General features: G+C 36.8%; 1 protein-coding gene and 1 pseudogene across 3 annotated transcripts in view; both read right to left on the bottom strand.

The window, feature by feature from the left end:
* Nucleotides 1-25,009, bottom strand: part of P4HA1 (prolyl 4-hydroxylase subunit alpha 1) — a 92,273-nt gene that overhangs the window by 11,767 nt on the left and 55,497 nt on the right. For 2 of the 3 annotated variants that reach the window (XM_007454669.1, XM_007454670.1), the window contains exons 7-10: nucleotides 24,572-24,768; nucleotides 21,881-22,057; nucleotides 18,707-18,777; nucleotides 4,503-4,602 (exon numbers count right to left, since the gene is read on the bottom strand). In XM_007454669.1, the coding sequence (XP_007454731.1) occupies nucleotides 4,503-4,602; nucleotides 18,707-18,777; nucleotides 21,881-22,057; nucleotides 24,572-24,768 (545 nt within the window). Of the gene's footprint in view, nucleotides 1-4,502; nucleotides 4,603-18,706; nucleotides 18,778-19,804; nucleotides 19,876-21,880; nucleotides 22,058-24,571; nucleotides 24,769-25,009 lie in introns of all 3 variants that reach the window. The other variant, XM_007454668.1, reaches the window with a different exon arrangement.
* Nucleotides 8,595-10,367, bottom strand: LOC103077362 (enolase-phosphatase E1 pseudogene; annotated as a pseudogene).

Raw genomic sequence — 25,009 nt, 5'->3', positions numbered from 1 at the left:
ACCTCAGTTTTCTTATTTGTAAAATAAGGATAATGATACCTTCCTTAACTCCCTCCCTTCCATCCCAATATGAGAAAATGCTAAGAAAATGAAAGGAGAATGTAATTTAAAGAGCATTATTGATGAAATAAAATGAGTGCATAATTAAAAGTGTTGCCCACAGCAAAGTACAAGTCCTATGTAAATTATTATTACTGTGGATATTTTACTTCATATGTTGTAGATGCCTTCATTGGGTTGGATCAGACTATTAAGTTAGAAATATATCAAGTAGCCTGAAAGAGCCTGTGAAGGTTAGGCAGGTGAGAATAAATACAAATTAGGAAAGAAAAAGACACATCATAGTTTTTTTAATAATCAAACGAGTACCAAGGAAGTTGTAGATGACCATGGAGTAAATAACTTAATATAAGCAAATTTACATTCGGGAAGTCCTGTTTTGCATGGTTTCAAAATGCACAAATCTCAGATACCATGGTTTAGCTAACCCTGGACACCAGACCCCCAACAACACAGTGGACATTTCAGTTACCATGTTACATCATTAACTGTGAGTAACTGCATAAAGTGCAAATATTGCTACTAGCTCTTCAGTCCACAAATTACTATACAAATAAGAGCTACATATCATGATCAATGACCAGTCATGTCACTTCTTTCAAAGTTTATCAGTGATTGGTCACTGCATATCTGTTATTCAGTTCATGCACAGATGGCAAAGCATGTAGTTATGCTGCCTCCTTATTTCCCAGTAAAAACCAATGTGATATTTTACAAAAACAGACAATTAGAAGAAGAAATTGGCCAACAACGATACAGTACAGCAGAGAAATGGAAAGCAATAATGCTGTAAGTGAAATTCAAATCAAATTTAAATGGGCTTGGTTCCAGGACAAGATCGGGGAGTAGAAGGACCTGAGCTCACCTTTCCTCTTGTGAAAACACCAAAATCACAACTAATGGCTGAACAACCATCAACAAAAAAGACTGGAACTTACCAAAAAAGATATGCTACTTCCAAAGAAGAAGTCACAACAAGACAGTAGGAGGGATGCATTTTTTGATACAAACAAATCCCATAAGTGTTGGGTGGGTGACCCACAAACTGGAAAATATTTATATCACAGAGGTTCTCCCACAGGAGTGAAAGTTCTGAGCCCCACGTCAGGCTCCCCAGTCTGGGGGTCTGGCATTGAGAGGAGGAGCCCCCAGAGCATTTGGCTTTGAAGGCCAGCAGTGCTTGATCACGGGAACTCCCCAGTACTGGGGGAAACAGAAACTCTACTCTTGGAGGGCACACACAAGGTCTTGTGTGCATGGAGACCCAGGGGAAAAAGCAGTGACTTCATATGAGCCAGGGTCAGACCTACCTGCTGGACTTGGAGGATCTCCTTGGGAGGTGGGGGTGGCTGTGGCTCACTATGGGGACAAGGACACCGGTGGCGGAGACACTGGGGAGTACTCACTGGCGTGAGCTGCCCTAAAGGCTGCCACTTTGACGCCAAGACCTGGCCCCACCCAACAGCCCTTAGGCTCCAGTGCTGGGACGCCCCAGGCCAAAAAACCAACAGGGCAGGAACACAGGCAGATAGGCTGCTTAAGTTTTCCTGAGCCCACAGCCGCCTCTAAACACATCCCTTGACACGGTCCTGCCCACCAGAGGGACAAGACCCAGCCCCACCCACCAGTGGGCAGGCACCAGTCCTTCTCACTAAGAAGCCCACACAAGCCTCTTAGACCAGTCTCATCCACTAGGGGGCAGACACCAGAAGCAAGAGGAACTACAATCCTGCAGCCTGTGGGACCTCAAACACAGAAAGTTAGACAAAATGAGATGGCAGAGGACAATGTTCCAGATGAAGGAACAAGATAAAACCCCAGAAGAACTAAGTGAAGTGGAGACAGGCAATCTACCTGAAAAAGAATTCAGAGTAATAGTAAAGATGATCCGAGATCTCAGAAAAAGAATGGAGGCACAGACCGAGAAGATACAAGAGCTAGAAGATATAAAGAACAAACAAACAGAGATGAACAATACAATAACTGAAATGAAAACTACACCAGGAGGAATCAACAGCCGAATAAATGAGGCATTAGAATGGATAAGTGAGCTGGAAGACAGAATGGTGGAAATCACTGCTGTGGAAAGGAATAAAGAATGAAAAGAAATGAAGACAGTAATAAAAGACCTCTGGGACAACATTAAATGCACCAACATTATAGGGGTCCCAGAAGGAGACGAGAGAGAGAAAGGACCTTAGGAAATATTTGAGGAGACAGTAGGGGAAGACTTCCCTAATATGGGAAAGGAAACAGTCACCCAAGTCCAGGAAGCAGAGGGTCCCATACAGGATAAACCCAAGGAGGGGCATGCTGAGACACATATTAATCATACCAACAAATATTAAAAAGAAAATATTAACAGCAACAAGGGGAAAGCAACAAGTAACATACAAAGGAATCCCCATAAGGTTATCAGCTGATTTTTCAGCAGAAACTCTTCAGGCCAGAAGGGAGTGGCACAATATATCTAAAGTGATGAAAAGGAAAGAACTACAGTCAAAAACACTCTACCCAGCAAGGCTCTTGTTCAGATTCAATGGAGAAATCACAAGATTTACAGATAAGCAAAAGCTAAAAAGAACTCAGCACCACCAAAACAGCTTTACAACAAATGCTAAAGGAACTTCTCTAGGAAGAAAACAAAGGGCCACAACTAGAAACAAGAAAATTACGAAGGTATCACCTCACACTGGTCAGAATGGCCATCATCAAAAAGTCTACAAACAATGAATGCTAAAGAGGGTGTGCAGAAAAGGGAACCCTCCTATGCTGTTGGTGGGAATGTAAATTGGTGGTGCCACTATGGAGAACAGTATGGAGATTCCTTAAAAAACTAAAAATAGAGCTACCGTATGATCCAGCAATCCCTCTCCTGGGCATTTAGGAAGCAACCTAAATGTCCATCAACAGAGGAATAGATAAAGAAGATGTGGTACATGTATCAGTGGAATTTTACTCAGCCATAAAAAAAGGCATGAAATAATGCCACTTGCAGCAACATGGATGGACCTAGAGACTGTCATACTAAATGAAGGCTGAGAAAGACAAACATCATATGATCACTGTACATGGAATCTAAAAATGATACAAATGAACTTATTTACAAAACAGAAACAGACTGGCAGACTTCAGAAACAAACTTATGGTTACCAAAGGGGAAAGGTGGGGGGGGATAAATTAGGAACTTGGGATTAACATATACACACTACTATATATAAAATAGATAACTAATAAGAACATATTGTATAGCACAGGGAAATCTACTTGGTACTCTGATAACCTATATGGGAAAAGAATCTGAAAAAGGATATACATATATGTATAACTAAATCACTCTGCTGTACACCTGAAACTAACACAACATTGTAAATCAACTATACTCCAATACTAAAAAAAAACCCTCATGCTGAGCCCCGCCCCCCGCCCCGCCAAAAAAGAAATCAGACTTAAATGCAGACACAGAAGAAAAGGCTGACAAGGAAAATGCTTCTAACTTTTGCTGTTTGAGAAACTCTAGATATGCAGTCAGAGGAATGTGGTGAAGGTAAACTTACTAACATAAGGAAAGTGATCATGATGAAAAGGATGAAGAAGATGTCTTAGAGGAAGTGACTGGAAAAAAATCGACAATAAAAGATCCCTCAGAGGTATTTAACAACATTGAAAGCACAAAGGATAAAATGTTGAAAGCTGATCCAAACTTAGAAGTATGACAATTTGCAAAGGAAGAGAAAAGATGCTCACTCTGTTATCATAAGTTTCACAAATGAGATGAAGGAACATAAACTATTCTTGGTAAGTGTTTACAAAGAAATAAAACACTGTAATCCTCAATATTTCTAATATTTTATAATACTGAGACAATTCAATAGAGAAGACTAGTTTTCAACAAATGATGCTGGGACGATTGGCTAACCACATGAAAAGAATGAAGTTGGACCTCTATCTTATACCATATATAAAAATTGAAAAGAATGAAGTTGGACCTCTATCTTATACCATATATAAAAACTGACTCAAAATGGATCAAAGACCTGAATGTAAGAAAGAAAACCATAAAAATTGTAGGAAAAACCACAGGTGTAAATCTTTATGTCCTTGGATTAGGCAATGGTTTCTGTCAGGCCATGGCCACCTGACAGGCCTAGGAATGAAAAAAAAAAATCACAGTGTACTTAATAAATACTAGTGTTACATATTTTTCATTTCCCTATAAGTTTATACTCAACAGTAAGAGTTTTTAATGTCTTGACAAAAAATTTTAAAGGTCACAGAACAATTTTTCCTACTGATTATTAAGATCACTGTACATGGTTTCAGCTTATATATTCACTTTTACAGTCTCAAAGTATCATGCAAATTGAGTACTGCCTGTGTAGTGACAGAAAAAAATCTCATCTGAAGCATCTTTTGAAGAAGTGTAGGATGTGATTACCTACCTGTAATTCCTCTGCTGTGGAGACATCTAGTCCTGTGAGATCTTGTATTCTCATATTAATTCGAGACACCACAGGGTTTTCATAGCCAGAGAGCCAGGCACTAAAAACAAGAAGAAAATTATTAGTTTTACTGATAAAGTTTCAGTACACAAAGACCAAGAGCTGTCATTTAAAAAGCCATAATATACAGGACATTAAGGCTTTATCTATAGGCATTTACTTCATTTGCTGCTTTGATACGATTTTGTGTGTGTGTGTGTGTGTGGTACGTGGGCCTCTCACCGTTGTGGCTTCTTCCATTGCGGGGCACAGGCTCTGGACGTGCAGGCCCAGTGGCCATGGCTCATGGGCCCAGCCGCTCCGCGGCATGTGGGATCTTCCCGGACCGGGACACGAACCCGTGTCCCCTGCATTGGCAGGTGGACGTTCAACCACTGCGCCACCAGGGAAGCCCTTTGATATGATTTTTACTAATGATGTTGTAATTTTTAAAAGATGTTACATTCTACAGTTAGAGGTTGGAAAGGGAAAAAAACTAGTATCATTTATTACTGAGTTTTTATGAAAACAGATGGATTAATGTAAGAAGACTATATAGGACTGTCTACACTGAGAATTTTTTTAATTCTGGAAAAATACATACATCAAAATGAAAACAACTGTTCCTTCTAGATAAGGTATAGGAACTGGCCAAGGTGAAGGTCATAGGGGTTTTAGCCTGATTTATATAATGCTAAGGTTTTACAAGAAAAAATCATGTATTACTTGCCTAAATAAAAAAGTTTTAAAAGGTACCCAACACACCCAGTAGGATAGCTATAACTAAAAAGGTGTTGGTGATGATGTGAAGAAATTAGAACCCTCATATATTGCTGGTAGGAATGTAAAATGGTGCAGCCACTTTGGAAAATACTTTGGCAGTTCCTCAAATTGCTAAACACAGAGTTACCATATGACCTAGCAATTCCACTCCTAGGTATATACCCAAGAGAAATTAAAATGTGTGGTCATACCAAAACTTGTACGTAAGTATTCATAGTAGCATTATTAGTAATGGCCAAAAAGTGGAAATAATACAAATGTCCATCAACTGATAGATACATAAAATGTGATATATCCATAAGACAGATTATTGTGTCATGAAAAGGAAGTAATGATACATGCCACCACATGGATGAACCTTGAAACCATTATGTTAAGAATGATAAGTCAGATACAAAAGGTCACACATTATGATTCCATTAATATGAAATGTCCAGAACAGGCAAATCAATACAGAAAGTAGATTAGTGGTTGCCACAAGAAGGCGGTATTAAGGAATGACTCTTAATGGGTACAGGATTTTCTTCTGGGGTGGTGAAAATGTTCTGGAATTAGATAATGGTGATGACTGCACAGCTAAAAAAGACTAAAAACCACTGAACTGTATACTTTAAAGGGTGAATTTTACGGTATGGGAACTATAGCTCAATAACATGGCACAGCAAAATTCAGCTCTCTCCTTTACACATGCTTTTCCCCAGTCTATTAGACTTTTTCTTTCTTCACTTCTCTCATCAAGCTTTGGTCTATCATTTCAACAGTGTTCTTTTTTTTAGCGTGGGGGGGCACCACGCCATGCAGCTTGCAGGATCTTCGTTCCCCAACCAGGGATTGAACCCATGCCCCCTGCAGTGGAAGCGTGGAGTTCTAACCACTGGACCGCCGGAGAATTCCCTCAACAGCATTCTTGATTAAAAGCCTAAACTCACCTGTCTGGCAAGAAACACAAGCCTGATGAATTTCTTTTCTCCAAGCTTATACCTATAACACCAAATCGTATTGGAAAAAGTCATGAGATAGGGCAGATATGTTCCACTAAAAATTCATGTACACTGGGACCTCCTTGGTGGCACAGTGGTTAAGAATCCGCCTGCCAATGCAGGGGACACGGGTTCAAGCCCTGGTCCAGGAAGATCCCCCATGCCGCGGACCAGCTAAGCCCTGTGCACCACAGCTACTGAGCCTGCGCTCTAGAGCCTACGAACCACAACTACTGAACCTGCGGGCTCCAATTACTGAGGCCCGTGCTCCACAACAAGAGAAGCCACTGCAATGAGAAGCCCACGCACCACAACGAAGAGCAGCCCCCGCTTGAAGCAACTAGAGAAAGCCCACGAGTGGCAAAGAGACCCAACGCAGCCAAAAACAAAACAAAACAAAACAAACAATCATGAACACTAACTCCAAATGGGCCTTACTCTAGTCTCTATTATGAACCCCAACCCACCTCAGACTCCTTCACTCAGTGGATTACATATCTCCTACGTCACAGATAAAATAAAAACCATACAATCTTTTCCTTATACATAGTTCATTCTAGTTCATTCCAGTTCCAAGAGGAGATTTCTCTCCATTATCTAAGGCCAATCCTCTGCCTTAGATTCTATTATCTCCTGCCATTTTAGGAACCATAAATCATTGATGAGCCCTTCTCTCTCTCATATAATCAACATCTCTTCTCAATAATTCCTCCCACAGCTTTTAACGGGGCTTAAGACTCTCCCATTAAATAAATAAGCAAAAATTTTTAATTCTTTCCCTCAATTCTTTCTATCTCCAGCCACCAATTTCTTTCTCCTCCATCTTCAAGTCAACCTTTTCACTGACTCCTCACTTCTCAATCCATTCCAATTTAGCTTTAGTCCCCATCACTCCATCAAAACTGCTCTTGCTAATATCTCACCCATAACCCTACTATACTACTAAATCTAACAAGATTTCCCCATTCTCATAGTATTTGCTCTTTTAGTAACATTTCAGAATGTTCATCCTTCTTGGAACTCTCCTCCTGACTCATTCATTCTCCAGGTATTCCTTTAGTCTCTCTGGATGTTCCACCCTAGTCTCCCTCACAGCCTCTCACACTGTATTTTGTCTTTCTCCCAGTGCCCCAGCAGCACTTATTCAACAATGTTCCTTCTTGCCCTAAGGCTAGTGCACATGCTCATCTCTACCCAGAGTATTCTTCTGCTTAACTTTGCAAATTTAAGGCTCTGGATTATCATTTCAGTTGTCTCTTCTTCAGAGAAGCCTTCCTTGACTCCTCCCTGTGCCAGACCAGGTTTTTGTTTTGTTTTGTTTTTGGAACAGTAAGAGGAAAAAGTTTTTAACTAATCACATGAAATTGACGTGACATGCTATTAGAAGTAAAGGAATATAAATAATACTGTTACAAAATTTACATTTTTCACATCCATTTCAGAGGAAAATGCATTAGGATTCCTCTTGATCTGATGGACTGATTTCCATAAAATCGGTTTTTTAAATAGTAAATAACAGTATATTTTCTTAGACTGCTAAGAAGTGGTCAGAAAGGCAACTATAAAATCTATGATGAAAACAACTGACAGGATTAGGGCTGTTTCATGAAATATTAAGAACTATATCTCTTTTTTGGCTGTTAAATCAATGCACCTTTTCACTGGTAAAGCAACTGTTTGCTGTACCAGAGAAAAGGTGCACTGATTTAAAGAGCTGCTTCTTAAGCAATATACATTCAATTGTTCAAAACTGAAGTGAGTTTTCTTTCTAATGTTGCCCTCCTTTGGAGAACAAGCAAATATCTTTGTCTTTTGTTAGGCAAATATTGTGAAATGCAGCTCTTGTGATCTAAATTTTATTCCCTCACAATTAAACGGGGGCAATTAATTGTTATTAGGAATAAGCCTTTGTAACACTTCCAGCTTTTAAAACAGCAAGGCTTCTGAATAACTTCTCAAAACTAGCTTTCAATTTTGGTGCATGACCTGATACCTGACACATTTGATCTGTATTTTAGTCATTTCTTCTAATATCTACACTTTGCCTTCAATAAGGGTTAGTGTTGTGGTTTCAAACAATTTTTACATACAATAGAGTAAGTTTTCATTTCACCGAACTGAGTTTTTCCACTTATGTACCTGTGGAAGGTAATTTGAGCACACACATATTTGCATACATATTTGTGTGTATACATATACATTTTTTAAAGTAAGTCGCTTTTACCATTAAAATAAAGCTAGGCAACAGGGAAACTACGAGGAACAGTTTGTCTTCCTTAGAAATCCTTTTCTAGGTTGAGAAGGGCAAGTACAATTTGCTGAAGGATTTGATAAAGCTCTAGTCTTTTCATCATGTGTTAATCCCACACTGTCATGTCTTATCACCACAGCTACATACATGTCCACTTCCTCAGTAGCACTAGCCTCGAGAGTAATGTCTATCATAAACAGGACATTATTGACCGAGCACTCAATACTGTTTGCAATCATTCAGCATTCTCCACTTTGCACAATCCTGGTATCAAAGTAACATTGACAACTCACCAATATTTTCCTCTGTACACTGCCCAAGTACTAGTTTCTGTGCTCCCACACTCCCTGAAGAATAGATATACACGTTCATTCCAGCTTCTCCATTTCCTAACTGCTGGAACTACATCTTCAAAGAATGCTACTTTCATGCACCCAGCTGTGAATGCTGCCCGCCACGTAGCCCTAAAGTTATTTCAGTACCAAGGTCTTTCGGTCCAGAGACATTTGCCAGCACACATTATCTACCACAGCACGGACCATCTATTTTGCATCATCCACTCCATTTCCCAGATGCTGCAGGGATCAGAATACCCCAACCCCATGGGAATCCTCTTCAGCCTGTTTCCTCAAAAGACTGAGGTCCTGGGACTTCCCTGGTGGTCCAGTGGGTAAGACTCCACACTCCCAATGCAGGGGGCCCAGGTTCAATCCCTGGTTGGGGAACTAGATCCCGCATGCATGCTGCAACTAAAAGTTTGCATGCCACAACTAAGAAGCGCACATGATGCAACTAAAGATCCCACATGCCGCAACTAAAGATCTCACATGCTGCAACTAAGATCCAGCACAGCCAAAATAAATAAATAAATATTAAAAAAAAAAATTTGAGGTCCTGCTAGCACTCCTCTTCTTTCCAAGAGGAAAGAAGTATCTTTGTCTCTTTGTTAAGATACTCAATGTTTTCTTTGATGTAAAGAAATTGTTCTTCACAAAACTAATCAAGTGGTACCTTTAATATCTAATGGATCACGGTGACTTTGGTGGGCAGCTACTGGATGCTACTATGAGAATCACCCTAGATTGGGAGGTGGGAGGGTAGTGCTACCTGCAACCTGAAGCACATCAGGGAGATGCTACCTCCATGCACCTGGAAGTGGAGAAGGCAGCCACCCCAATATGTTTTTATAGTACTACATATCCTTCCTTTGTGGCATTTATAACAATTGTACATTAATTTGTTCTTTGATTAAGGTAAGACACCTTCATTCAACTACTAGTTCCAAATACATATAAATTCTGCCTGGTTTTGCTCACCACTATATCCATAGTGCCTGGCACATAGTAGATGCTCAATAAATATTTGCTGAATGAATGAATCCTGAAGATGTCTTAGAACTAATCCAAGATTTATTTTACTTTACCATAAGTATTTGTCCGATGATCTCATGCAAATTTATAGGGATTGGCCAAGTAGAATTCCTCTGTGTCACAGAAATAGGAAGGATCCAAGAATTTTATTGTTATAAAGGATGTAGCTGATAAATACACTAAGAACTTATTTCTTCCAATTCTGACCAAGTTCCTGGTAGAACTAATCTCGTATGTCAATGTACCTTTTTTGCCTGGCAAAAAATTTCATAGATTTTTGAATTTTATAAGCAACCAACTACTGACTTGATCTTTATAGATAACTGCAACACAAGATTGGCAAGTGTTCTAATAAAGTTTCAAACTAAATACATCTTGATAAAATAACTGTTCCTATTTCATCCTGGAACCTATCACCCAAGAGAACCTGGTTTTCTGACATCTTCAACTCTCTTCTCTGCTACCACCAATTCTTAAGCAACTATTCTTACATTTTTCTCTTGTACTTTGGTAGAAGCATTGTCCTTCAGCCTTTCAGAGGCTGGAGCATCTATCTATGCTTTTGAATCTACCTTTTCCATAGGCCTTACTCCAGCAGTTATTGCCTCCCTTTCTATCTTTAATCTTTTCCTTGCTTATTAACTCTTCAGACTGAAGTCTCCTGTTATCAAGAACATATTTACTTTTGCCATTTTAGCAAATTATCATTCCAATCTTTTACTTTTATAGTTTTAAAATTATGGAAGCAAGAAATCCTTGTTATATTCAACAAATGGTTCTGAGACACTGGATAACCATATGCAAAACAAAGAAGATGGACCCCTACCTCACACCATAATAAAAAAAATTAACTCAGAAGGGATTAAAGACCTAAATATATAAGCTAACATTACAAAACTTTTAGGAAAAAAAATTGGCATATGGTTTAGCTATGACCTCAAAAGTACAAGCAGCAACAACAAAAATAAACAGGACATCATCAAAATAAAATGTTTGTGCCTCAAAAGACATGAATTTCAGAACAGCATTATTCATAATAGTCAAAAAAGTAGAAATAACCCAAATATCTATCAACAGATAAGATAGATGCAAGGTGGCATATCCATACAAAAGAATGTTGTTCAGCCATACCTTGAAAACCTGCCAAGTGAGAAGCCAGACACTAAAAGTCCGTGTAGTATATAAAAAATATCCAGAAGAGGCAAATCCATAAAGACAGAAAGCAGATTAGTGGTTGCCCAGGGCTGGGGCAGGGAGAGGGTTAAGGATTAAGTGGTTATGGCTAAGGAGTGTAATGAAAATGTTCTAAAATTAATTGTGGTGATGGATGCACAAGTCTCTGAATATACTAAACACCACTGACTTGTACACTTCAAATGGGTGAATCAATAAAGCTATTTTTTAAAGAAATACTTATTATAAAAATTTCAAACAGGGTGCTGCAGTGGTTAAGAATCCACCTTCCAATGCTGGGGACACGGGTTCAACCCCTGGTCGGAAAACTAAGATCCCACATGCCGCGGGTCAACTAAGCCAGCACACTGCAACTACTGAGCCTGCACACCACAACTACAGAGAAGCCCACGTGCCTCAAATACAGAACCCACACTCTCTGGAACCCACACACCACAACTAGAAAGCCCGTGCGCAACAACTACTGAGCCTGCATGCTCTGGTGCCCATGCACCACAACTAGAGAGAAACCCACACACCACAACGAAGAGGCCCCGCGCTGCAACGAAAGACTCCACGTACCGCAACTAAGACCCAACATAGCCAAAAATAAAATTAAACAAAATTTAAAAATTTTCGAACAGTATAAAAGTGTATGAAGTTCCTTTCCTAGTCCCACTCCTCACAGGTAAACAGTATTAACAAATAGATATGTATCCTCTCAACAGTTTCCCCCGTGTATAAACAAACATACGGAGAGAATTAAAAAAAAAAAAAATCCACCCTTCAATCTTTCACCATAATATACACATACACTTTTTCCCCCTGAAAATACTTCTGACATCTTTCCTAGTCAATACACATAGCACTGCCTCATTTTTAAAAAATTACTGTGGTTAAACAATACACAACATAAAATTAACCACTTTAACCATTTTTTAAAATATGGTAAAATACACATAAAATTAACCACTTTAACCATTTTTAAGTGTACAATTCAGTGGTGTTAAGTACACTCACAAGGTCACGCAACCATCACCACTATCTATTTCCAAAACTTTTTCTTCATCCCAAACTGAAACTCTGTACCCATTAAACAATAATTTGCCAGTTCCCTCTCCTCCCAGCCCTTGGTAACCTCTAATACACTTTTTGTCTGTATGAATTTGCCTATTCTAGGTACCCCCTGTAAGTAGAATCATACCATATTTGTCCTTTTGTACCTGGCTTATTTCACTTAGTATAATGTCCTCAAAGTTCATCCACGTTATATATAGCATGTATCAGAATTTCATTCCTTTTTAGGGCTGAATATAGTGCATAATTTGTTTATACCACATTTTGTTTAACCATTCATCCATTAATGGATACGTGGGTTGCCTCCACCTGTTGACTACTGTGAATAACGCTGTTATGAACATGGGTGTACAAGTAATCTGTTTGAGTCCCTTCTTTCAATTTTTGGGGGTATATACCTAGAAGTGGAATTTCTGCATCATATCATAATCCTATGTTTGACTTTGTGAGGAACTGCCAGCCTGTTTTCCACAGCAACTGTAACACTTTACATTTCCATTCCTCATTGTTTTTTAAACTACTGCTTTTCTTTTTAAAATAAAATACCTTTAATTTCAAAATGATCACGAAGGTCAGTCAATAAAGCACTAGTTAAATAAGGTTGTTTCTAATTTTTCTCTAGTACAAACAATAACAGAAATTTCTGTATCTCTTTGCATACTTATGGGAATATCTCTGTAGGACAAATTCCTAGACGTGGAACCACTAGATGACTTTTACTTTTTTTTTTTTTCCGGTATGCGGGCCTCTCACTGCCGTGGCCTCTCCTGCTGCGGAGCACAGGCTCCGGATGCGCAGGCCCAGCGGCCACAGCTCACAGGCCCCCAGCCGCTCCGTGGCATGTGGGATCCTCCCTGACCGGGGCACGAACCCACGTCCCCCGCATTGGCAGGCGGACTCTCAACCACTGCGTCACCAGGGAAGCCCCGACTTTTACATTTTGATAAATGTCAAGCTGCCCTCCAAAAAAGTTTCAGTGATTTATACTTCTATCAACTGTTTATGAGAGTGCCCATTTCATAAAATCCTTGCCAGTATCAATCTTTTCAATCTTTGCCAATCTTAGAGGCAAAAATATTTTAATTTTTTAACTTTTTAAAAAAAGTTTTAATCTGCACTTCTTGTTATATCACAAATGATCTCAATAGAAGGTTTGAGGCTTAGCAGTTAAGCCTCAGATGAGACAAAGTCATTGATAACTGCAGCTTAAATATAAACTTATCTTAATTGTGGTTCTGCCATAGTCATTAGAGAGGAAAATGAGTTCTACATAGGAAGTTATTTCACTTAATTTGACTTTTACATGAAAACCTCTCCAAAATATACTAAGATTTTCCTAAGCTGGAGAACTCCATATGTTTAAAACATTTTATTCATCTAGATCCCACCCTTAAAGCATTACTGCTAATCTGTCTTCAGCAACATTATTGTAGACCTATCGGGTAGCTGAAGAAATTAGCTCTGAGCTGTTTTAACACTGCTAAAAATTCAGTGGAGACAATGATACTGTAATATGTTAACTGTCTATTCTTTAGGATCTGGAAGTCTTACTCCTACATTAAATTAAGTAATCGGAAATCAACATTCTTCTAGTACTCAGTGCTTTAACTGAGTTAGAATGTAAAGTTATAATATTTACTATAACAGGAAAAAAATCATTTGAACATTCTTTATCTTTTGTAAAATTATAATTGAAAATGTCAACTAAGTTTTACAGTGTTTTTTCCACAAAACATTTAGTGCCAGGAGAAAAACAAAATTCTTTCTCCAGATAATTTTACATATGTGTCCTTTTTTTCCATTAATAACTAGATAACCCAAAATATATTTCTTTTGTTCTTAATCCAGGGCCCAAAGTGCCGATTACAGAGGGCAAAACTTTCAATAATTCTTCTCTAAGTGCTTAATAGTTAACAAAGAAAGGCTAATCATCCAGACTGGGAATTTACCCAGTCTCTTTGGTTCTTAGTGGGACAATTATACAACACTATAGATCTATCCATTTCAGTTATCTCAATCTGAGAACCACTGTTCTACCCAATAGAAGGCAATGCTGTTATTAAAAGTTATGCCAATTTGGACTTCCCTGGTGGCACAGTGGTTAAGAATCCACCTGCCAGGCTTCCCTGGTGGTGCAGTGGTTGAGTGTCCACCTGCCGATGCAGGGGACATGGGTTCGTGCCCCGGTCCGGGAAGATCCCACATGCCGCAGAGCGGCTGGGCCCATGAGCCACGGCCACTTGGCCTGCGTGTCCAGAGCCTGTGCTCCACAACGGGAGAGGCCACAACAGCGAGAGGCCTGCGTACCACAAGAAAAAAAAAAGAATCCACCTGCCAATGCAGGGGACGAGGGTTCCAGCCCTGGTCTGGGAAGATCCCACATGCCACTGAGCAACTAAGCCCGTGCACCACAACTAGTGAGCCTGCGCTCCAGAGCCCACAAGCCACAACTACTGAGCCTGCGTGTCACAATTACTGAAGCCCACGTGTCTAGAGCCCATGCTCCACAACAAGAGAAGCCACCGCAATGAGAAGCCCGTGCACCACAACAAAAAGTAGACCATGTTCGCCACAACTAGAGAAAAGCCTGTGTGCAACAACAAAGACCCTACACAGCCAAAAATAAATAAATAAATTTATTTATTTAAAAAATTATTCATTAAAAAAAATTATGCCACTTAAAAATCTGATTATCATTCAAAGCTATTTGCAGGGGGGTGGGGTGGCAGTGGGATGAATTGGGAGATTGGGATTGACATCTATACACTAATATGTATAAAATAGATAACTAATAAGAACCTGATGTATAAAAAATAAAATAAAATTTAAAAAAACAAAGCTATTTGCATTGATCTCTATATTGTAAAAATATTAATATATTTTTACACTGTATTTGCTCCTTAACATGGGGTAAATTAAATCTTAAGCATAATAAAATATGATACTGTAGGAAATATGTACTTGAAAGTAAAAAAAATGAAATCACTTCCAAGAAGTGATTCTGATTCCACCAGAATCAAAGAAGCTTTTTCTATCACACTAAATAGACTGTTTATTTGCATATCTCATTATTTATGTTGCTTTAACAGGACTTATAAGTTCAAATAACTAAACTGTCTTCTCACAGCATATAACTGAATGTTTACCTCTCAAAAACTAAAATTCCATTTCTTTGATTTAGTCAAAATTATTAGCTTCTCCATTAACAAGTCATAGTAAATTTTTTTTTTTAATATTGGAAAAGACAAAAAATGATTTGCCAGAAGTTCGAAGAGAGTCAATAAAGTAAATAAAAACTTTATGTTTTTAAACAGTAATGAATTTCCACACATACTTTGCCCAAGGAAAATTCTACTTGCTAGAACACTGGAACATATTTTTACTTCCACAGATAATGATGCAATCACTTAAGAAATTTCTCAAAATACAGATATTTGAAATTCCCTTCTGACCCTTTCAAAATACAGATGTTCCCAGAGTAAAAGGGATCACATTAACTGACATCAGTACACATAAACTCTTTCTGCTATTTTGCGTTTGAGATGCCTTCTTCAGAGGCATAAAATATGAAGGAAACAGAAAACACTCATTTATTACACTTGTAAAATCTTCAAAATTCAGATTTACAGTGATGGGTAGAAAATGTCTTGACATAGCTATTAAATTTCCAAAATAGTAGAAACTTTTAATTTGTTAAAATATGAAATGTACTGGATATTTTATGGAGCAAATTCCTTCCTTAACAGTTAAGAGCTCTCTCTCAACATATATATTTTATTTTTAAAAGGGCTGATGAACAATTTTCCTTAAGAGTAAAGATGAAAATCACTGTGCTATGGAACTCTTCTTTTTACTATGTTGTTTTGATCACAAACACACCCACACTGCATACTTTGCCAAGCCTGGGTGAATTTATTGTAGTGTTACTCAGTCTTCTAATGCTTCTAATGCTACTGGCTAAATATCTTCTGCTATTATAAATAATATGAAGTATGGTTGGGCCTTTCTCAAAAATCCAATAAAATTGCTTCTCAGAGCTATAAAATTATAACATTTAAAAAATAAGTTCAAAATATTTAGAGGTATTTAGTTCCTAAGAGAGAAAAAATGTTTGTAGACCACCTTTCTGAGAGTAATTTATTTTGACTTGTTGGTAAAAGCCCAATGACTCTGTGGGCTGAATGTTTTGTCAAAAGGTCTATTGTATATATAGAAAATTTCCAAAAATGACTTCTAGAACATTAAGTTAATAAAATTTTGTTTTAAATGATTCCTAAAAACAGAAAAATCTGGAGAATTTAGATACTTACTAGCTTTATGACAGTAAAAATGCCATAACACCATGTAATCTCTGATAAAATATACAATGGATTTAGTTATTTCTTTAAAAATAGATAACGGCTTCATTTTTTTAGACGTGAATAAGGTTCTGTAAAATGGAAAATTAGCTTACTCAAAACGAGGGTTAATTACTATGCACAGAAGCATTATAAACCATGGCTCAACATGTCTATCCAAATTAGTTACTGCAAATCCTTACCTTGTATTAGTGTTACTAAAATCAAAATCACATTACAGGAATGTGATTAGGGGCAAGGGGACAGGTAGTGGTATAGGGCAAACAGTTAGGAGACCAGAATATGTGTGTGGGGATGCTGAAGGTTAATATGTGAAGGACGTAAAGCTTTGCCTAAAAAGAGTAATTAAGAAAATGAAATCAATGCATACTGTCTAGCCTTTATAGTACTTTTGCTATGACTCATAGCAACAATGTTAACATTTTTTGTTTGAGTGCCTAAGACAGTTGTTAAAATCTATGTGCTCCTTTGCACAATTTTTAGTTGACAAATGAAATTTTTCATCGTAAGAGTTTCAAAGGATTTAATTCTGTCATACTGAAAACAGTGGTAATTTCTGAAAAATGATTACTTGTTTTATGTATCCAGTGGACTCTAAATACCATAATGATTTTATGCCCACCATCATCCACTTTAAAATATATATATTAATGAAGCATTTTTTAAAAACTTGGAAATTTTACATTATTCTTTTCTTTTTTTCCTTGAACTTGCATTTTCATTCCACTCTTATCTTAAAACAGTGATTCTCAACAGGGGTAGAGAGGTGGAGTTCCCAGGCATGGTGGTGGGAATTTTGCCTGCCAGGGTACATTTGGCAATGTCTGAAGACATTTTTGATTGTCACAACTGGGATGATGGGTGCTTCTGGCATCCAGTGGGCACTAGAGATGCTGCTAAACATCCTATGAGGCTCAGGTCAGTCAACAAACAACAATCATCTGATACAAAACGTCAATAGTGTTGAGGTTGAGAAGCCCTGCCCTAGAGTGATATATTTCTATGACCAAAAGTCTTTTATTCATCACATTATACTTCTCTATAAGAAAAATATTTATGTAAACTGATAAAAATATAAATTTCCTATATCATAAAGGCCTAAGTGTTAAAAAAAATGTCTCCTAGAATGGGTTATTACAATTATAATTAGTATACATTAAAGAACATGATTAAACAATCATCATCAATAATAAAAAGTGAATATATATTAAAATATTCCTAATGAAATGGATAAAGCTTATTTTCAATTAGGTATTGTATCTGTGAATAAATATTGCCAAAATGAGATGGAATTCAGCTCAATGATACTTCTATTTTCATTTTTATGAGAGCTGAGAAACCTTTATGTAAATAAGTAGATGGAAAAGAAGTTCTGTTGAAATAATGTCACTTATTTTGTAAGCTCCTATATGTTATATACACTAATAAGTTACATAGTGACCTTTTATTAAAAATCATTTCAGTGATCTATCAGCCAATAACTTAAGGAGATTCTCTTAAATACTGTTAAAAGCAAAGAATTTGAAACCAACTGACTTGCAGAGGATTTGTTAGGTAATCCTTCAAGGCATTCATTTTCTCACTACCTACAGCTACTGAGTAACCCAGAGATCTTTCAACCCCTGCTTTACTACAGAGACCAAATTAGGACTTCTTCAATGAAGACTCTTTGGGAACTTCCCTTACTTTAATATGAGAACACAGCTTCACTTATCAGGCAGGGTTTGGGATATCTCAGCAGGCATTTTAAAATCTAGTAATTTCTATTAACTGCCCCATAACCACATCCATCATGAAAAGTCAGGCACAGGTGTCATCAAATACCTATGCCTGGGCTTCCCTGGTGGCGCGGTGGTTGGGAGTCCGCCTGCCGGTGCAGGGGACGCGGGTTCGTGCCCCGGTCTGGGAGGATCCCACGTGCCGCGGAGTATCTGGGCCCGTGGGCCATGGCCGCTGGGCCTGCGCGTCCGGAGCCTGTGCTCCGCAACGGGAGAGGCCGCAGCGGTGAGAGGCCCGCGTACCGCAAAAAAAAAAAAAAAAAAAAAAAAAAAAAAAAAAACCTATGCCTAATAGCCTAGGTCTTAGAAATCATATGATGGGTTTTATGAAAATTAGATTCTCAAGAAAGAAAATAGTCCAAATATGACTAAAATTCTTCCCATTACTCCCTTACCTCTTAGATACTCTGTACTGTGCTGTGGTCAATTTTCCAGTCTCAGGGTCATGTACTGTAGCTCGGCTCAGCTACAAAAAAAGAGAAAGGACAAGGACTTACTCACGTAGCAGGCAATTTGGGGCTTTTGTTTTGTTTTGTTTTGCCAAGCCACAGGTGATTGGAAGGGTTCAGATTGGTCGGATGGTAGGTAATGGTTTCGAATCAGCAAAAACATTTAGAAAGGTGGCAATAAGAAAAGCCACTTCCAAATCAAGAGAAAATGGGTTGACAGATTTTTGTTGTAGATTGTCCTTTCACTTTTTTTTTTAAATCATTTGAAGCTCTATGTAAATTTTTTATAGCACTGGGTTTCACAGGTGCTTTCTCAGATCTAGAAGTTTAATCTTCTTTAAATTATTTGACAAAAGAATAATTAGTGGTCTCTTTAGTCTCTTTAAATTCATTTTTTAAAACTCTCACCAAGCTATAACTGTTGTTAAATCTCTCTGGTGAAGTAAAAGGCAACTAAACTCAGAAGTAATGGCATTTGAAAGACTGAGATCTGAAGCATAACTCTGTTCTTTCCATTGCCAGCTTTTAAGTCAGCAAGTTTTTAAAAATAAAAACTCCAACAGGAGAAATAGATTACTCCAAAATGACAGTGTTATTTTATAAGATGCATGAACAAATGCCAATACAATCATCATGAAGAATGATGTGAATTCACCACAGCATTTATGAATATGAGAGAACTACATAAACAAAGACTACTCCCAGATTAATCCAGGCTGCTGCTTTCTTTCCCCCCCTCTTTGGCAAGAAAAAGGAAAAAGAAAACAAGTATAAAAGCCATTTCCTGGATATTTGATTCCTAACCCGAAGAGTGATGCAAAGCATATTAACTCCCTAAAAATAACAGACCAATTAAATATTAAAAACAGAACTTCTAGTTAAAGGGAAAGACCTGTGAAACACAAAGCAGTTTATCCATGTGTAAAAATAGGTGGTGACTTGACTGGAGACTGAAAATGACCTACTTCCCTTAAATGAATAATTCCTGTAGGATGTACAAAACACTCATTAGAGGGCAAAATATGCAGCATACACATCTCTTACCTTTTGCTAATTCTGTAATGTACCGTCTCCAAGTCTCCTGTTATTGGGTTTGAAATGGTGGCTCGCCTCAGCTGTGAAGCCAACCATCAAAATAGTTGCATTATAAAAAAAAAAAAAAGAATCACATTTATCCAATCAGTCAGAATTCTGGGATTTTTTTTTTTACAAAGGAGGCTAAAAAGAGAAAATAATTCCATAGACTTCCAGTCACCTGTGTTTAGCCTTGAAAGCCTGTTGATTTTTAAATTTTTTATATTTTTAAAAGTTCTTTAAAATTTTTTGTTTTTGTTTTGCATGAAAGGAGGGTACACAAACAAAAGAGACTGGAAATTAAATTTCTTTCAACGGTTAGAAGACGTGAAGTGAGGAAAAGAAATTTCTAAAATTTGAAGTCTAATTTATAGTTATAAGAATGGCTATTTGCAGTTAATAATCCATTCCAAACTTTTTGTTTTAAGTTTTTCAGTGATGGAAATGTTTGCAAAGATAATGTTCAAAATTTGTTTCAAGGTCATCTTTTCTTCCTTCAAGATATTTACTCATATATTTCACATAAACAGTGAAATAATCTTGGATGAGCACAAAGACAGATGAAAAGAACGCATAAATGTTAAAAAAACAGAAAGAGATGACAGTCAAGATAATGATTTTAAACTTTTTTCTAAAAATGAAGGGTGATTCAGATGTCAACAAAAGAGTATAACATTTTTATTGCCATTAAATTTCTTGATCAAATAATCCAACTGAGGCATACACTTTGAAGATTGAGGCCTCCAAACCCAGAAATATAAGACTTGATCTCCAAGCTAAAATGAACTCCTAATAAATATTCTACCAAGGTAATTTTGGTTTACTGACCACAAATAGTGAACTAAAATCCAGAAGAGAATGACAGAATATGATGTGATTATAAGTGGCATTCTGCTTAAGAGATTTATAAGAACTCCCTTGGACAACATCCATACATATTAGACTGGTCTTTTCCATTTAAAATGTAATCTTTAGTAATAAACAAAAAGTACCCATTTAGAAAAGTAGTAAAACTTAACAACAACAACAATTCTGACTTCAAGTTTATTCTACAGTACAGATATCCAGACAACTCAACTTTTATGATATAACATGGAACAGCAAACTGTGGTCCATGGGCCAAATTCATCCAGCCACCTGCTTTTAGAAATAAACTTTCATTGGAATATAGCCACGTTCATTTATGTATTTTCTATGGCTGCTTCTGCACTGCAACAACAGGCGTGAGTAATTATATAACAGGCTATACAGCCTGCAAAACCTAAAAAATATTCACTATCTGGACCTTTACAGAAAAATTTGCCAACTCCTGTGTAATAATTGAGCAAAAATATTCCTAGTGTTTATTTAACAATCTCTTTATGAAAATGATGGCGGTTTGTATTTTACTATCAATAAGACCAAACAGATTTTAAGAACAAGCTGATGGGAAAAAAGGCAAGAGCATAAAGGGCAGTCTTTCTCACACTCCCACAAAAGAAGAATTTCTATGCTAAACACTAAGTTTATAGGATTGTGTTTACAATAAACTGTTTTTCTTATTAAGATAAATGACATGGGTTGAAGTCAGAAAACTATGATGTCCTTATTTCAGATTAGCAAGATGTTTGTACCCAGCTATATCCTTCTAGTAATAATGTACCTAAACAGGAATAAAAGTACTTCAAGTATTATTTCAGGTAAAACTATAGAAGATATAAAAAGTTGGTCTTTGATTAGTCTCTGAGATTAAAGGGCTCCAAAGTACATAGAAAACTTTTTCAGGAAGATGCTGAAACACAAATTTTTCAAGTGTGAATAAAAGTCTCATCTATGATTTTCATAAATAAGTGCTTAAAACCCAGTTGCAAGGTATGTTATTTGTGTTGATAACAGAGAACAACTGGTACAGAGCTTAGTTAATTCCATTAGTTTGCAACAACAATATCTAAAACTATCTATGGGCTTAATGCCATGTCAATTATCATTTTTATAATCTTGCAAAGGAAAACACTGAAACACCGGTAGAGTAAATTGAGGAGAGGAAAAAAAGAAAAAAATATTTACCCTTGGTTTTGCTAGATCTTTAACAATTTCAATTTCTGCATCAGAAATAATATCATGGAAGCGAATAATACGAGGCTTGTCCCACTCATCCTCCTGTTTGGCTGGAGCCAGAATAAATTTAGGATTCCGGTTTCCATCATGGTAGCGGCAAAAGAGTTTTTTCTGTCTCCGAGGAGTCTAAACATAAAGTTAAAAAAATTATAAATATATTAGAGTAATAATATTTTTAATGCTTGTTCCTATGAAGATAAGAAACAATAATCATGCTAGTGTATACACAGAGTATCTGAGGAAGAACACACAAATGAAACAGTACCCTGCAAATATTCTGCATCAAATGGGACCTTCAGGATTTTAAAAGTTTTATTAATGATTATTTTCTGGAAGAGATGGTAGGCCTTAAATTTTTAAAAGGTGAGGTTTCTCTTTAACCCCTTCTCTCATCAAAATAAAGTTCAGGCATTGTAAATATGAAAGAAATAATAAAATATTTATAGAAATATGAAATGAATGAACAGCACTGCTCCGAACTTCACAAGGTAACTGGGAAGCACTCAGAAAGTTTCTAAAAGAAAAACAAAACAAAACAAAACAAAACCTAGCCAGGTTTTCCCAAATACCTCCCAATTTTAAAAAAATTTAAGGGATTTTTTTTTTAAAGTAAAGAAGAAAATGGGTAGCTCTGAAAAAGAGAAAATAAGTTATTAAACAAAGAAGCCAGGTGCTTTTACTAGCAGGTATTAAAGACAGAGTGGTCAACAAAACAAATAAAGGTTCCTTTCAATCATCTATGTATTATATTAACTAAATAAATTATTCCATTGCTGATTCTTCTCTTGATTAAACAAGTATTTCATATTATGAGGTAGGAATAATATTAGTTTTGGTTTTAATTATTAACTATACAAAAACAAATAATGATTCATGTTTATTCTTGTACTTTATTTACCTAGAATCAAATCCAAGGTTTTATATCAAATAAGCTTTTTATATGATGATGAGATGAATTTAACTATTCTGAGAAAAAGGATGCTTCTTTGACCTGGGGCAGAGTTGACACGTGTGTGTTACATCGACAAACTGGCAAATTAACAGATTTCTGTTTTTATATCTGTAGTTCTATTTTGCTCTCTTCTTTAAGAGATTCTAAGGGCAATAAAAAATATCTGCTTACTATTGGAAATCTCAACACTGACTAGATATTTGATGATATTATGGAACTACTATGAATACTGTGATACTGGAAATACCATGATAATGGTATTGTGGTTATTTTTTAAGAGTCCTTATCTTTAAAAGATACACATTAAAATATTTAGATATGAAATTTAAAAAAAATGTTTCATGAGTCTAATTTGTATTTACTTATTAGCTCCCAAAGCGAAAGTAAACATGTTCTTCTGGGAATCTACAAACTTATCAAAAATGTCAACATAAATATGATCTACTTATTTGCTGTTAGAGGTTAGGCTGTCAACAGTGAGTCATCAAATACCAGGAAGTCATCAACATAAAAACGTAAAACCCAGCTTCAGTTTATCAGTAATAGAGAAAAATGTTAAACACTATTCAAATGTTTTCACTTAAAAGTACTCACTTCAAAAATTCACTAACTCCTTCTATGTATGCCCGCATTCAACTGAACACTAGTACCACATGATATTCCTTAAATAAGGATTCCATGATCAATTAATGTTGAGAAACAAAGTACATCCTATCCATAATGCACATTATCATAAAAAGGATCTGAAAAGTCCTAAGGCTGAACAAAAACTATGTTCCCCACGCGTGAACTTTATTATTTTGGCCTATTACCTATTCAGTAACCTGAAGCACTGGTAATCTGAGTACAAATACATAAATATAGATATACAATAAACAAAGGGATACTTATAGACACATTTTAGTATTTTAAAGAATAAATGTTAAAGCCAAAATCTGTTTAAAGTCTTTGTGCGTTTTTAATATTTCTTAAATGGATGAAAACATTTCACTAGGCAATCTTGTCAAGGTTGACTAGGAGCAGAACCAAAAGAGATCACTGTATAGATAAATCCACTGTTTCACAGGGTGGTTTAGAATGGTATATTATTTCTATTTAAGATTGCTGAAATCTCTTTTGCATTAAGATATAAGAAAAAACTTTATCACGTCCCTTAAATTATCTGATTCTTGGGCTTCCCTGGTGGCGCAGTGGTTGAGGGTCCGCCTGCCGAAGCAGGGGACACGGGTTCGTGCCCCGGTCCGGGAAGACCCCACATGCCACGGAGCGGCTAGGCCCGTGAGCCATGGCTGCTGAGCCTGCATGTCCGGAAGCCTGTGCTCCGCAACGGGAGAAGCCACAATGGTGAGAGGCCCGCGTACCGCAAAAAAAATAAATAAATAAAATTATCTGATTCTTCACCTTAAAAAGCCTGTTTTAATCTATGAAAAGGGTAATAATTACCAAAAATGCATTGTAATGGTATATGATTCACAAGTTTTGTTTTAAAGCTATTTTACTAAGGGTTGGAGCATATTAAGTGTGACACCTATAATAAAGTGATGTGGCATACTGTAATACTTTATCAATAATTCTGATTTTTATCACAAAAGTTTAAAAATAAAAGAATTCTGAATCTCTCTAGAACTATGTACAAACACACACACACATCCACTTCCACACACACACAATTGGCTTTTCCACTTTACCATTTTGATACCCTCCCCACGGCACAGCATTTCGTACTTCTGTCTCTCTGGCAGGTAATCCACAGCAACCCCTTTTTTCTTCGGTGTGGTTTTCTGATCAGATTGGTCATCTGAAGCAGACTTATTGGCATCTTTTTCTTTAGCCATTATATACTCAAAATATTTTAAGTTACCATTAGCTCTCTGATGTTCAGGATCTATTAGAAAAGAAAGAAAGCATGTCCATGAGTAAGCTTACAGTTGTTCAAGCATCAGAATACAACAATATACAACTGGAGGAATATATAAATTTACCTTCCAAACCAGGATGCTTTTGAGAGTGAAAGGAGGCACTAATGAAAATTATTATACCAAAACAATAGGTATAAACCTGTACTGCCCAAAGCACATCAAGACATATAGTCACCCTTATACAAAAAGAGTTCTGGAGATGGAATC

Source organism: Lipotes vexillifer, unplaced genomic scaffold, assembly GCF_000442215.2.
Source record: "Lipotes vexillifer unplaced genomic scaffold, Lipotes_vexillifer_v1.1 scaffold205, whole genome shotgun sequence".
Classification (NCBI taxonomy): Eukaryota; Metazoa; Chordata; class Mammalia; order Artiodactyla; family Lipotidae; genus Lipotes; species Lipotes vexillifer.
This window is presented reverse-complemented; position numbering and strand designations above follow the sequence as displayed.